This window comes from Momordica charantia, assembly GCF_013281855.1.
Source record: "Momordica charantia cultivar OHB3-1 chromosome 7 unlocalized genomic scaffold, Mcharantia_2.0 BLBB01000007.1, whole genome shotgun sequence".
NCBI classification, from domain to species: Eukaryota; Viridiplantae; Streptophyta; class Magnoliopsida; order Cucurbitales; family Cucurbitaceae; genus Momordica; species Momordica charantia.
Window position 1 is genome coordinate 14,485,729 of NW_028275165.1, and position 15,552 is coordinate 14,501,280.

The 15,552-nt window shown below is 39.3% G+C and overlaps 1 protein-coding gene and 1 non-coding gene across 2 annotated transcripts; one reads left to right on the forward strand and one right to left on the reverse strand.

The window, feature by feature from the left end:
* Window positions 1-495: 495 nt before the first annotated feature.
* LOC148210423 (small nucleolar RNA R71) lies at window positions 496-602 on the reverse strand. Its single transcript, XR_015792466.1, has one exon. It is a non-coding gene; the product is annotated as a small nucleolar RNA R71 (small nucleolar RNA).
* A 799-nt stretch (window positions 603-1,401) lies between these two features.
* LOC111024147 (uncharacterized) lies at window positions 1,402-2,720 on the forward strand. Its single transcript, XM_022301760.1, has 3 exons — window positions 1,402-2,059; window positions 2,174-2,262; window positions 2,394-2,720. The coding sequence occupies exons 1-3, from the start codon at window positions 1,402-1,404 to the stop codon at window positions 2,718-2,720; spliced, it is 1,074 nt and encodes a 357-aa protein (XP_022157452.1).
* The last annotated feature ends 12,832 nt before the right edge of the window (window positions 2,721-15,552 follow it).

Here is a 15,552-nt window from a genome sequence, read left to right on the forward strand (position 1 = left end):
TTTAGGGTTAATATATAATTAATCCCTAAATAAAATAGATAATGACGTGGCCGTTTATGATTGACCCAAATTTTTTGGTTCTACAAGAGTACCTCCCCTAAACATTGTTCTGCTTGCCGATGACACAGAGCAGGAAATTAGAGCATATGCAGCTCCAGCGTTCTATGACTTTAACCCTGTCATTTCTGATCCAATCATTGAAGCAGGGAGATTTGAGCTGAAGCCTGCAACGTTTTAAATGTTGCAAACAGTGGGACCATTTTATAGACTGGCATCAAAAGCCCGCACAGACACTTAAGATATTTTATGCAAGTAGCTGATTCGTTTAAGGAAGCTGGAGTTAGTAAGGGAGTGATGATATTGAAGCTATTCCCTTACTTGTTGAGGGACTCTACTGGAGCATGGCTGGAATCCTTGCCCGCCGAATCAATTACTTCATGGAATGACTTAGCAAAATAATTTTTGATGCAGTATTTCCCACCTTCGAAGAATGCTGAACTCAGGAACAAGATTAACAACTTTTAGCAGTTGCCAGGAGAATCCTTAAGTGATTCTTGGAAAAGATTCAAAGGGTTGTTACAAAAATGCCCCCATCATGGAATACCCTGCTGCATTCATATTGAGACTTATTATAATGGGCTAAACGAGGCGACAGAATTGGTAATTGATGTCTCAGCCAATGGAGCTTTGTTGTCAAGACCGTATGCAGAAGCTTTTGACATATTGGAAATAATTCCAAGGAATAAGCATCAATGGTCGAAATCACGAGCTGCACAACAGCAAGTCCCACAGGGTTAGTAATAGAGGATGTAGTGGCGGACCTCAATTCCAAAACTTCGTGCTTGGCTGATATTTTCATGAAGAATGTCACTACAAATGAGGCCGTAAGGTCTAAGGCGAAGGTGGCAGCTGTACAGAACAGCCTGTGCCCATACTGTGAAGGGGAACATCATTTTGAAAACTGTCCAGGCAATCCCGCATCAGTATATTACTTGGGCAATCAGCAGCAAAATAGAAATAATGTGTATGGTAACACATATAACTCAAGTTAGAGGAACCACCCAAACTTCAGTTGGGGAGGGAACCAAGTAGGCAATAACGTCGGTTCAAGTAACACCCAAGGGTATACTAAAAACCACAGTATCCACCAGGTTTTTCCGAACAAAATCAGCAGAACACACAAAAGCAACTAGAATGAATAAGCTTAAAGGAGATGTTTAAAATCTACATGACTAAGAATGATGCCAACGTGCAAAGTCAAGCAGCTCTCTTGTAGAGTCAAGCAACATCATTGTGAAACATGGAATTCCAAATAATACAACTGGCGACAGAACTAAAGAAAAGACCAAAAGGTGTGCTGCCAAGTGATACAGAGCAACCTAGGTGAGATGGTAAAGAGCAATGCAAAGCATTGACACTACGAGTGACAAAGCTTTAACACCAATACCACAGCAAGAAAAAGATCACGAAGAAGCAGTTGCAGAGCCGAAGGCCAATGCAGAGGAGTTGACAGAACCAACTAAAGCACAAGCCCCAGAGACTGGTACACACTCAGAAGTTGAAAAGAAGAGGCATAGTGGAACGCAAACAATAAACATAGAGAGAGCTGAAGACTCCAAAAAGTCAAAACAGTCTAAGGTTCCAGCACCAATAGCTGACTACGTTCCAGCACTATCTTTTCCTAAGCGTTTACAGAAAAAGAATCAAGAGAGACAATTCAAAAGATTTCTTGAGGTGCTTAAACAAATACACATAAACATACCTCTAATGGAAGCCTTGGAGCATATGCCTACATATGTGAAATTTAAGGATGTCCTGACTAAGGAACGACGGTTAGGAGAATTTGAAACGGTCTGCTTAACGAAAGAGTGTAGAACCATTCTGACCAGCAAAATACCACAAAAAATGAAAGATTCGGGAAGCTTTACAATCCCCGTATCAATTGGTGGTCATAAGATTGGACAAGCACTTTGCGATCTCGGAGCAAGCATCAACTTAGTGCCCTTGACAGTATATCAGAAGTTGGGGATGGGAGCAGTTAAGCCAATGACGGTCACCCGCTAGCTAGCTGATAGATCCATTGCTAATTCAGAAGGAAAAATAGAGGATGTTTTGGTACAAGTGGGTAAATTTATATTCCCTGCTGACTTTATTGTTCTTGATTTTGATGCAGATGAGGAAGTACCTATCATTCTGGGAAGACCATTTCTGGCGAAAGGAAATGCTCTAGTGGATGTGCATAAGGGAGTAGTCACTATGAGGGTACAAGACCAAGAGATAATTTTTTGGTGTATGAATCTATGAAATATCCTGCAGAAGCTAAGGAGTGTTTTGCGCTCAGAGTGTTGGATGAAGTTGAGAGAAAGAATGGAAGTTCATAATTTCTGCTTTAGAACAAAAATTTGGAATTGGAAGCCATGTTGCAAAAAGCTGAAGATTTCTATTATGAAGTGTTTTCTATAGATGGAGGAAAAGAAATCACAAATTCATGGTCAAGGACGCACGAAGACTTAAAGCTAGAAGAAGTCAATCAGAAGCAATTGAAACCGTCAGTAGAAGAGCCACCAAAACTGGAATTGAAGGCTTTACCGCAACATCTTAAGTATGCGTACTTAGGAGTAGCCAACACCTTGCCAATAATTATTGCAGCCAATTTGCTTAAGAACAAAGAGGAGGAATTACTCGCAGTACTAAAGGAGCATCGAAGAGCTATAGGCTAGACCATAGCGGATATCAAAGGAATTAGTCCCAACTACTGCATGCACAAGATTGTCTTGGAGGAGAATTGCAAGAATTCTGGTGAGCATCAGAGAGTGTTAAACCCAGCGATGAAGAACAGTGGGTTAGCCCGATACAATGTGTACCAAAGAAAGGGGGAATGACAGTGGTAGAGAACGCAAAGAACGAGCTCATTCCTACAAAGACAGTGACTGGTTGGAGGATTTGCATGGACTACAGAAAGCTCAATAAGGCCACGAAGAAAGACCATTTCCCCTACCTTTTATTGACCAAATGTTGGACAGACTGACTGGTTAAGACTACTACTATTTCCTTGACGGTTATAGTGGGTATAATCAAATAACCCTTGCACCGCAAGATCAACACAAAATGACATTCACTTGTATGTACGAAATGTTCTCTTTCAGGAGGATGTTGTTCGGACTGTGCAATGCCCCAGCCATCTTCCAAAGATTCATGAAGGCTCTATTCTCTGACCTGGTTGAATCTATAGTGGAAGTCTTTATGGATGACTTTTCAGTATTCGGGGAAAATTTCACCGCTTGTTTAGGAAATCTGCAGAGAGTACTGAAACGTTGCGAGGAGACCAATTTGGTATTAAATTGGAAAAAATGTCATTTCATGGTACAAGAGGGGATTGTGCTAGGGCATCGAGTATTAAGAAACGGATTAGGAGTTGATCAAGCAAAAGTGGAAGTGATTGAACAATTACCACAGCCTACGAGTCAGAAGCTTCCTAGACCATGCTGGATTCTATAGACGGTTCATATTTCTAAATTGCTAAACCCCTTTATGCATTATTAGAGATTGATAGGGTGTTTAACTTTTTTCCTGAATGTGTGCAGGCTTTCTCGATGCTGAAACATGCTTTAAGTCATGCACCCATAATTCAAGCTCCTGACTGGAAGTTGTCGTTCGAACTGATGTGTGATGCAAGTAACTTCGCGGTTGGTGCCGTGTTAGTCTAGAGAAAGAATACGATGCTTCATCCGATCTATTATGCTAGCAAGACACTGGTGGAAGCGCAAATTAACTACGCAACCACGGAAAAGGGATTATTCGTAGTAGTCTTTGCGTTTGAAAAGTTCAGATCTTATTTAATGGGTGCCAAGGTCATAGTACACATGGACCACGCTGCGCTAAAGTACTTGCTTACAAAAAAGGATGCCAATCCAAGACTGATCAGATGGATAGTTCTTTTGCAAAAGTTTGATCTAGAAATTAGAGACAAGAAGGGATCTAAAAACCTTGTAGCATACCATTTATCTCGGATTGTGGAAACTGATAAGAAGTTGGATGCTGTGGAAATCAGAGATAGTTTTCCAGATGAGCAGCTCATGAAAGTCACTCACAAGAAAGCAAAGGAAGAAGAACCCTGGTTCGCAGACATAGTGAATTTTCTAGCTTGTGGAATCAAACCAGAGGGATGGCCGAGATAGCAAATGAAAGGTTTTTCCATAAATGCAACTTCTACTTTTAGGATGATCCTTACTTATATAGGGTGGGACATGACAACATAATTAGAAGATGCGTCACTGAAGTCGAAGCATCCCAAGTCTTGCAAGATTGTCACTCAGCCTCTTATAGAGGACACTTTGGTAGGCAGAGGACAGCAGCTAAGGTGCTACAAAGTGGATATTTTTGGCCATCAATTTTCAAGGATGCCCACAACTTAGTCAAAAGTTGTAATGAGTGCCAGAGCGTAGGAAATATTTCCAAGAAGTCTGAAATGCCGCTGACCTATATTTTGGAAATAGAACTATTTGATGTGTGGGCCATTGATTTCATGGGGCTGTTTCCACCATCCAAGCACTTGTTTATTTTGGTAGTTGTAGACTACGTATCCAAGTGGGTGGAAGCCATCTCATGCCCAACAAGTGACGCAAAAGTGGTCACTAAGTTCCTTTTGAAGAACATCTTCACTCATTTTGATACTCCAAGAGCCATTATCAGTGATAAAGGTACATATTTTGTGAATAAAGCTATAGCCACTCGTCTAGCAAAGTATAATGTGAAGCACAAGATTGCCACGACGTACCACCCACAAGCAAATGGTTAGGCTGAAATATCTAATAGGGAGCTGAGGAATATTCTAGAAAAGGTAGTGGGGGTCAGTCAGAAAGATTGGTCATCTAAGCTAGATGAAGCAATTTGGGCCTAAGGACAACTTTTAAAACACCCCTTGGAACATCCCCTACAAGTTGGTCTACGGAAAAGCTTGCCATCTGCCCCTGGAATTAGAGCATAAAGCATATTGGGCGTTGAAGAAATTGAGCTTCGATTACACAGCAGTAGCAGGAGTGAGGAGGTTGTAACTCCATGAACTCGAAGAATTTAGAAGGGATGCATATGAGAACGTGAAAATTTATAAAGAGAAGATGAAGAAATGGCACGATGCCCGGATCCACCCAAGAAAATTTGAAGAAGGTCAGCAAGTTCTTTCGTACAACTCTCGGCTGAAGTTATTTGCACGGAAATTAAAATCCAAATGGTCAGGGTCATTCTAGATAGTTAAAGTTTCTCCCCATGGTGCAGTCACAGTAAAGGAATTGAATTCAAAGAGGGAATTCATGGTGAATGGGCAACGCCTGAAGCACTATTGGGGCGAGATCATAAATAGGGATGTTGGGACATGCCAGCTTGCCCCGGAATAATAGAGAGAACAATGAATCACGAATAAAGGAGCATTGGATAAATCTGTTTTAATTTTATGAGTTCCAGTTTTAATCTGCTTTATTTATTTATTTATTTATTTTGCAATTGGTTTTCCTTAAATGCATCTAAAATTAATAAAATGATCTTGATTATGATGGTAGGTGCAGTCACCCAATAAGATTTTAAACTGCTGAGAATTTAAGTTAAAATACGGCAGCATGCAGGCGGGATTTAATGAAAGAATGGATTACAAAGGACAGCTGGCGCTTCAGGGACCTAAGCACGATATCAAGTGTGAAAGGAAGCTGAATTTGAAATGTTGGAGGGAGGTACACTTTTGAAATTCGATTTTGAAATCTCATTTTAAATGATGAGCATTAAAGGGGAGATCGTGGGAGATCCTGCTGGTTAATGGTTATTTAACCTCCCACCACTCGTCTTTATCCCACTATCACCTTCATTCTCACTTTGAAGCCCTAGAAATTCCTGTCTGCTTCATCTATGAAATTAGTCCCCAAGCTCTGCTTGCTTCCCATCCAAAAATGTCGAGGATCAAATCAAAGGCGATATAAAAGCTTCGCATGGACCTTGCCCTTTCAGAATCTTCATCTGAGAGCCTCACGGACGACGCCGAGCATTCGACGAAGGTTGAAGCTGATCTATCGCCGCGCTCCCTGAACCCGACTGTCGCGCCTCAGACATCTGGTTCTGAGAAAGTGGTTGAGCAGAAGGAGGTCGTTCTGCCACCCACCAGTACCTCACCTCCACCCGTCGCCGTTGAAGCTGACCTACCACTACCTAAAACCTCCAAGTCTTCCCAGAAACCGCTTTCTCCGACTGGACCTGTATCAAGGACGAGAAATACAAAGCGGCCCGCTGCATCAGTTACTGTACTACCGCCGGCGAAGAAGTCCAAAGCCACCCACTCACCTACTGTGACGAAATCCTTGCATGTGTCATCTGCCACTACTGCGCCCAAAATCACTTCTCCCAAGCCTTCTGCTATCTCCAAAGGGAAGCGCTCGACATTCACTTCCTCCTGGCCGTTGAAAGCCTAAGCTGGTCGTCCCTCAAGACGACACATTCAAGCGCTTCCAGTCTCATTCAACGATGGATGCATACAAGAAGCTGAGGAAGAAGGACTTCTTCTTAGAAAAGGGTTTCGAATTAAACCCCATGCCTACCTTCATCCAAGATGTGATTCAACGGAACCACTCGGAGTATTTTTGTGTATCTCTAGGTCTCATCATCCCACGACTAGTCAAGGAGTTTTATGCCAACCTCATTCCAGGCAATCTGGGCCACATGACTGTGAGAGAAGTAAAGGTTCTTTGACCCCAGAGCGCATCAACAAAGCACTTCACCTCCCGTCCATTCCCAACGATGGGGGGAACAAGATGTTGGAACAACTGTCATCCGCGCAGCTAGACCACGCTCCGTCTGTCGTGGTGCACCCTAGCGCATCCTGGAGCGTTGTTCCTCACGGAGCCAATTCCCTCTTCTCCAACTTCATCACCCCTTAGGCCAATGTCTGGTTATACTTCCTGAAGAGCCGCATCTTGCCAACAACGCACGATTCATCCGTCACAAAGGACAAGGTGCTTGTTTTGGCTTGTATAATGGAGGGCAAACCACTGGATTTGGGGCAACTTATTTTCCACGAGATAGCGCAGTGTGCCACAAAACGTCTAAGCAAACTCTTTTTCCCTAACTTGATCTAAAAGTTATGTATGCAAGCAAACGTCCCGATGGTACAGGATGAAGAGGTCGTAACAGAGAAAAGAGTGTTGGATAAGCCATTGATGGAGAGGCTAATGACTAACGAGACCAGGACCAAAAGTGGTGTGCCTATAGAAGCCATCAATGAAATGATGGCTTACCAAGCTCCCATCTCCAATGAGATTGGAGAATTGAAGGACATGGTTGCCAGTTTAACGCTGCAACTCGCTACCAGAGATGCGGAGCTGAAAGGTTTCCTTGACAAGCTTGCCCACACGAATGTTTCAGACCCATCCACACAAAATCGCACACTAGAATCATTGTTGGAGCATAGCTCCAATAAGACTGCCGAGGATGCTGGCTAGTCGGAGAGCTCTCAAGGGAATGGAAGCGGCAGCTACTCCTTCTGACTTGCTGAGAACTCAACTATCTTATTCTCGGAAACCATTTGACACCAACCACTCTTCGCAAATTAAGACTTTACCTTCTGCTTTTACATTCCGCTTTCACATTCTGTTTTTATTGTCATAGTTAATCTGTCATTTCCTATCTACAGTTTTATTTCATGCTTATTGTTATTATTTTATTTTGTTCTAGGATAGATTGTTAGTTTCAATTCCCGGTCCTTTGTTCTGAGAGAAAAATGAATCGAATTATGTTGTGTAATCTCTGTTGTGTCATGCTTCTTACTCTAGCTATGACTTCTTAAATAGTGTTGATATCTCGGCATAGGCGGTTTTGTGTCTGTTCTGAGCTAGCAGCTTCCGTTTGCGAGTGCCTTACTTAAGCTCTAACTTAGCCTAGTTTTTAATACGAAGGCCCTAGCAGCATCCTCTGAGTACTAATCTTAAATAGAGACTGCCATGATGTTGTGTTTCAGTAGCTTCCTATCCAATTTTGCTCGTTACCCTAGTATCACCTTAGCGTCAATCCTTTTATTTCACACCCTCTTTGATGTCCCTTTACACCATCTATTTATAACTTGCGAAAAATGCCCCTCCTGTAACTTCATTTTTCTTAGTTGTTAGTTTGGGGGTATGCGGGAGCATCCTATATCCTGCTGTCAGCTGCATTAGAGACAATGCTACATCTAGGTTTGGGGGTGTTGTGCGCGCTTGCTTTTTTTTAGGATAAGCTTGTAAGGTATAACTATGAATCTTTCTGACCTTGTAATTCAGCCAAAAAGAAAAAAAAAAATCTTCAAAGAGGCTGCAAGGTTAGGAAGGGCTAATAGCCCATAGTTGAAAAGCTAGATTGGTAATAAAAAAGCAGTGTCGTAGGTTAGTGAAAGGAAGTTGAGAAGTGCAACTCTAGGCGAGTCAATGGTTTTTAGGAGGAAATTAGAATGATGCTGGAGCTGGAGGAAGAAACTTTGCTAGGGCGAAGCTTGAGCTAGAAATTCTCTTCCGAACGCTGTTAGCTGAAGCTAGATCCTAAGCTTAGTATGTGCGAGCAATTAGTGCGAAAGCAGAGGTCAGCCCTTGTAGTAAGAAGCAGGTATGACAGAGGAATGCATCACCATAATTCTGGGGCGCTAGTGTAATCTTTCTTGAGGACAATCAAGGTTTCAAGTTTGGGAGTGTGATAGCTCTCAAATAGAGAGTGAATTATGGGCCAAGCTAAGGGTAATTGTGTGCCAAGAATGTGTGATACAAGCTAATTAAGCCACAAGAATGTGTGATACAAGCTAATTAAGCCACAAGAATGTGAGAAATTCCAGAGGGAACCTTCAATGCATAGATTCTTGTAGATTCAGTAAATTTTTGAGTGAATACTAAATTGTGGATGTTTAGTGCAGAGAGAAAAGTATGATGCATTCAGAGTAGGTGAAGCATTAGTGGAATAGATTGGTGCTGCTGAAGGCTAAGGGCAACTGGTTGAAGTCGGAAGCAGGATAGCGCTTTGGAAGCTATAAAGCAGAGGTTGGAGCAGTAACTTGATTTCACCCACACCGTTACCGTGTACGTACAGTGTCCATACATTGTCCAGACAGCATCCACGTGAGGTTCTTTGGTGCCTTAAGCTAAAGGCCTAGTACTTAAGGAAAAAAAAGCGACCCCAACCGGAGGAGAGAAAAAGGTGTACCTAACTTAGAAGCATCAATTGGAGGAAAACATTCTCTGAAAAGCGTGGGGTCTCCATTGACAACGGAAGAGAGAGAAACACTAATTTGGCTCAAGATCTTCACTAATCATCCGGGGAAGCTTCTGGGTTTTCTCTCTATGCCTTCTGAAATGGATTCTTCTTCCACCTTTGCATCTTCTGATTTCTGTTTCGTCATGAACTAATACCCCCTTCTTCGGGGAGGGGTTGAAACTTGCTGTAATAGACGTTGAGCTACTATTGAATGCATTTGAACTCTAATTTAATAGCAGTGAGTTTTATTTTTCCATCGTTCTAAACATGTTTGGCTAACAGGTTTAGTGTGCAAGCTCATAGGAAGCTTGGGCAAGCTCTTGTGTGTGGATTCGTTGCTGTTAGCCGTAGTTTCTGTGTTCTTTCTGAAACAGAGTAGTGAGTACCTAGGAATGGGTTCACTCTGCGGCGCCTATAGATTGATTTCGTGCTTGTTGTAACTACAACGGGAGTTGGGTTAGAACATTTGCTGGGTAACTCGGAAGAGAGCCGTGAGGGTCTGGGCTTTAAGAGTTTCATGTGTTTTTCTTCAGTAGGTGATGCTTGAAATCAGTAGGTGGATTTCCCCTCCCCGAATTCCTAAAAATCGATCTAAACCCTCTTATGTTCAATCCTTCGGTCGAAGCATTCTGGAAAAGTTTATTTGTCTTCTTATTCACTGCTTTATTTACATGTTATTTTTACAAGTTACTAGCAACATTGATAAACCAACTTCATTTTCTTTTATTAATTTTTTTTGGTAGCTCAAAGCAATTAACCATTTTCTGTATGCATGAATTCTGTGTGGAGACGACCTTGTTTGTACTACAATTGACAAAATTAGTGTATACTTGCGCTATAATTCACCAATTGCTAGAAAATACAAAAACCACATAGGAAATCATGAGGAGCTTGCTCCTGAATATTTAGGAGAGAAGTTTTGTCGTTGAAAATTTTAATTGCAAAATATGTTTTTTGGTTTTCGTGACGCTAATGAATAGTAAATAAATCTTTTGTGATGTTTTTTAATTGCAAAACATGTTTTTGTGATGTTTTTAAACGTCACAAAATTTATAGCCGTCACGAATTCTCTTTTTTTATGACGTTTTTTAAATGTCAGGGAATCCATTTTTCATGACGTTTTTTAACAATCACGAAATTTAAAACCATCACGGATTCGCTTTTTTTGTGACGTTTTTTAAACGTCGTGGAATCCATTTTCATGACAGTTTTTAATTGTCATGAAATCTTTTTAAGTGACGTTTTATAATCATGACCAAAACCTCTTTTTTCGTGACGTTTTTAAACTGTCATGAATTCTACTTTTCGTGACGTTTGAAATAAATGTCACGAATACCCTTTGTGATGGGATACAGGTGACGTCCGAAAGGGTTTCATTCTAAGTACATCATGTGTTATGTGTACTTTTGATACCAAAATTATACAAAATCGATAGCGAACAACACCACACATATTGACTTTCTGGTCTTAGTTTGTTCAACAAATAGTACCATATTAATCACATTGATTCATTTTATCTTGCAGGTTATTTAATATCACACACAGATTTTTCACATGTACACTAATAACAATATTCTAACCTACAACTTGGCTTTTTATTTTATTTTATTTTTCGAAAATTTCAACCTACAACTAGTTATTTCTAGACTTTTACACCACCACCCTCTTTTTTTTTTTTTTTTTTTTATCAGGTCACTAAGGAAAGTTTATAGGAATGTAGTGTGGATATTACTATTTTAATTGGAACCCTTTTTGAAAGCATCAATTTTTTTACTAATCAGTACATAAAATATAACTTTATGGCACCGTAACAAATCCAAATTTACTTTTAGCCGCAAGCTAGCTAGCTAGAATTATAGCAGACAACTAATAGAAAACATTATTATTTTTTTGTTAATTCATTAAAAGAAGTGCAGTAAATATTAGATAATACGATTTACTTGTAACATTCAATATGCAGTTGCTAAGACCAATATCAAGAGTATGACCTAGAAATATATTGGAAGGAAAAATACAACATGACACGTGGATAAACCAAGTCAACTCGGTATGACCAGATTCATCGAGTAAACTTAGCAGAGAAGGCTGACCTACTCTTGGGATTGAGCTGAAGACCATAAACTAATAAGAGAATCAACCAAGTTTTCCTTAACTAACCTGAGAGCTTCGACCTCATGCCCTACAATTGGTGCAGAGGTGTAGTACTAGACACGAGATAGTCTGTAACTGCCGGTTGGAGCGATTCCAACGACCTCGTCCCCCCCCCCCCCCCCCCCCCCCCCCCCCCGCCCCCCGCCCCCGCCTATATAGGGGACATTCCACCACTCATTTAGTTACCCAATTCTGGTTCGAGAATGACCTAACTAAGCTCGTGCCTATACTATTTGAGCATCAGAGTGTTTTCTTAATCTTTTTTGCAGGTTTTCGTACATGAGCTTGCATCTCATTAGCTAGACCAGTTGTCACGACCTCGATAGCTCGACAGAATCGTGGATGACAAAATATTTATAGTTTTTATGTACAAATATCCTATAGGTAATTAAAATATACAACTTTAAATTTTGTTTTAGTTCCGAAATTTTAAAAATTATTTTGTTGGAAATTTTGAACTTTCAAAATTTCTATTTCTTTTTTATTAAGATACTAAAAATGTCTATTTTAATTAATAAATTGTTAAGTTGGTTCAATTTTGGAATTTGAACTTTTTAAATTTTTATTTTAGTCTTTTAACTTTCAAGCTTATTTCCATGAGTTTTTAGAAGGTCTATATTAGTTTTTAAATTTTAAAAATTACTTATATTTGTTCTTACTATTTGGGCTTGGGTGTGGTTGATTGTTTAAACTACTTGATAAGTCGCTTCAACTGTGTATCAGATAAGTATTAAATGAATAAATATCAGAGGATGAAATAATGAAATAATAGCAATACCAAAATAGTTATTTTTGAAGTTCAAAAATGGATATTTTACAAGTCGAGGCCTCCAAATGGAAATATGCTTGAAGAAGGGTTGGCTCAATTTGAATGTTTTTTGTGTTAAAAACTTTCAGAAAAATAATCGACAACGATATCTTCAATCCCCTCCCTATACTGTACCCATGAACCAGTACCATCCTCAAGGCCAACCCTTTGTATTTTTGACCCCAGCCAAGCTAACTTCGTTTCCAATAAATCTCCTCCTCTAGAAGTAACTTTTTGAGATCAGATTCAACTGAAACACCGCTTCCTGTGAAACAGACATATCAGTAATCGATGTCTGTATCGCTCCATTCGATTTCGATCGTCCCCCACACTTTTTCCCGAGGAGAAAAGTTCGTTAAAATCTCCACCAATCAACCACAGAACATCGTCACTACCACATAGATGTTTTAGCATAGTCCAAGTATGAAGAGCGTAAATGATCAACCTGGTTCTCATAAAAACTAGAATAGTCCAATATTGTTAAGGATCACACATTGAGAAAAGAAGACATGGACTATTCCTCTCATTGTCAATTGGTTTTGAGATGGAACCCATGAATATTAATATAGTATTAATGCCCAAAAACGCTCAAATGAGCAACCAATCCAAAAATGGGATCCGGCCAAGATCGATGAGTCAAAAATAGTCACGATCTTGAGGAGCATGTTAAGGATCCCACATTGATAAAATAAGACATGAGCTACTCCACATTTTATCTTGCCTAGTTTAATAATTATATTTTACTCGAATGTGTTTTCTTTGATTGGGTTGGTTTTAAATTTAAGCATGTGAAATATATGTTTTCAAATTTAAATATTTTCAATTTTGTAGTCTTGAAAATTCCTCCAATGTCATTAGTAGTTTTTAGATGGAAAGTATTAGTTTCCATTCCTATGGGTGTTGATGTTGGGCCATCTCCCGAGCTCCATTGGATTTTTAAAACAAAGTTCCCAGCACAGTGACATGGAAACGCTCTGCTCCTGAGCTGCACTGTTCCATCTGAAACTAAGGCATTGGTTAAGCAGTGAATTCGGTTCTGTCCCTTACTACATGTAAAAAATCTCGGACTGGGGAGTTGGTAATTCGTGCACCTTTAATAGATCATAATACAGATGATAACTTTTTAGTAGCACCGCTCATTATGATCGACTTATTTTGAAATGTTCGTCGGGTGGGATCCCCTCGAGCATTCTGTAAGTTGTACAGGATATGGTACAGTTGAAAAAATTCCAGTTTGTGTTCCTCTTTGAAAACTCGAAGGAAAGAATTGTACAGCATTCTGTAAACGGCAGCTTGATTTCTATAGCTGTTTTTCTGTTGACTGTGAAGGAAAGAGTGGTGTCCTATTGTACAACTCACTAACAAACAATACAGAATATTAACCAACTTACTAGAATGTTCACTAACTATTAAAAATCTAACTAATCTCAATAGGTCCCCTCAAGATCGACGGTGAATATCCATAACGCCCATCTTAGATAATAAGGAGAACATTAGAATAGCTGGGAAAGGCTTCGTGAAAATATTAGCTAGCTGAAAAGTGGAATGAACGGGCAAAAGCTAAGCTTGATAGTACAATCAAGGAGTTTATCTTGAACAAAATGACAATCCAAGTCAATATACTTGTTCATTCATGAAAACAGGATTAGAGGCAATATGAACTGCAGACAGCTGATTATCAAAAAAATAACAGAGCATGAAGATAAAATACAACTTTTATATCCTGCAATACACTAGTCAACCAAACAATCTTACAAGTTGCCACATCAATAGCCTATACTCAGCCTCTGCTGAAGAACGATTGTTTCTTGGATTTCTAAGATACCAAGGACTCGCCAAGAAATACACAGAATCCAGAGACAGAACGTCAGGTATCCAAGCACAGACCTTGATCAGCATCAACAAAAGCACGCATTTGAAAATTCTTGAGAATTGGAAGAAAAATACCCTGACCAGGAGAATACTTCAAATAGCGTAATAAGTCATAAAGTGCTACAAGATGCATTTTACTAGGCTTCAACATGGCTAGCTCAGTTTATGGACAGCAAAAGTGATATCAAATGGTCAAATATGAAAGACAACCAACAAGACGATGATAAAGAGAAGGATCATCTAACAAATCATCATCAAAGGAAGATATAAACACAAACGTAGATCCATAGGAATAGAAGAAGACCGACAACTAAGAAAACCAGTATCTTCCAATTATTGTAGAGTATATAATGTCATTGAGAAAGAAAAATGCTAGAAGAAAATCGAGCTAGTTCAAGACGAAGAAAATACTTAAAGAACCAAGGTCTTTTCGCTTGAAACAATCATTAAGATCAAGCTTCAAGTTTTGAATAGCAGAAATAGAGCTATCAGTGATTATAATGTCGTCAACGTAGACAAGAAAAGCAATAAAAGAGTCTTCATTACTTTTAATGAACAAAGAATAACGTGCTTTAGATTGACAAAAACTAAGAGAAAGAAGAAATGTTAAGAACTTAGCGAACCATTGCGGAGAAGCCTGATTAAGACCATAAATGGATTTATTTAACTTGCAAACCAAGTGCTCCCCTTGATTTTGAACAAGTTTTATATCCGAGAGGCAAATCCATATAGACTTCTTCAAATAAATCCTCATGTAAAAAGAAGTTATTAACATCTAACTGAGCCAAAAGGCCAATTTTTAGAAACATCAACGATATGGAGGGTTTTAACAGTGACTTGATGAGATTTTAATCCCGAGCGGAAGCGGTAGAACGTGTTTATGAATTTTTCTTTGAAATTTGAAACACAGAACAATAAAAACAAGGGAAAAGACTTTTTACCTTTGAAGCTTTTCTTTTCATATGTAACACCAAAGAATACCTCCACGTGATCTTCCTTGCTATGCTCCGACGAGTACTCCGATTTGTGGGAACCAAATAGGATGTAGGGAAAATGAGAGTGGTAGAGAGATTAACTTTGTTCTGTTTTCTTTTTGTAGGGAGGAAGAAGAAGAAAACAATGCAGAACCCTTATGCATTTTAACAAAGAATTACATGGGGGCATTACTCGAAATGTGAGCTTCTATGACAATTATGAACATTAAAAAAGTTTGGAAAGAAAAAAAACTGTCACAAATTGTGGGGCACATATTTTGCGGGAAAAAACCCAACTTTTTGGAGTTTTCAAATTTTATGACAATTTACGAAAAGATGATATATATTTTTTTATTCAATGACAGTGAAAAATTGTCACGAAATGGTAGAGGCGCGATTTTGGTAGGAAAAAACGGACATTTATGAACTTTGTCATATTTTATGACATTTTATAAGTGTCACGAAAAATTAAATAAAATACAGTATTCTATGACAATT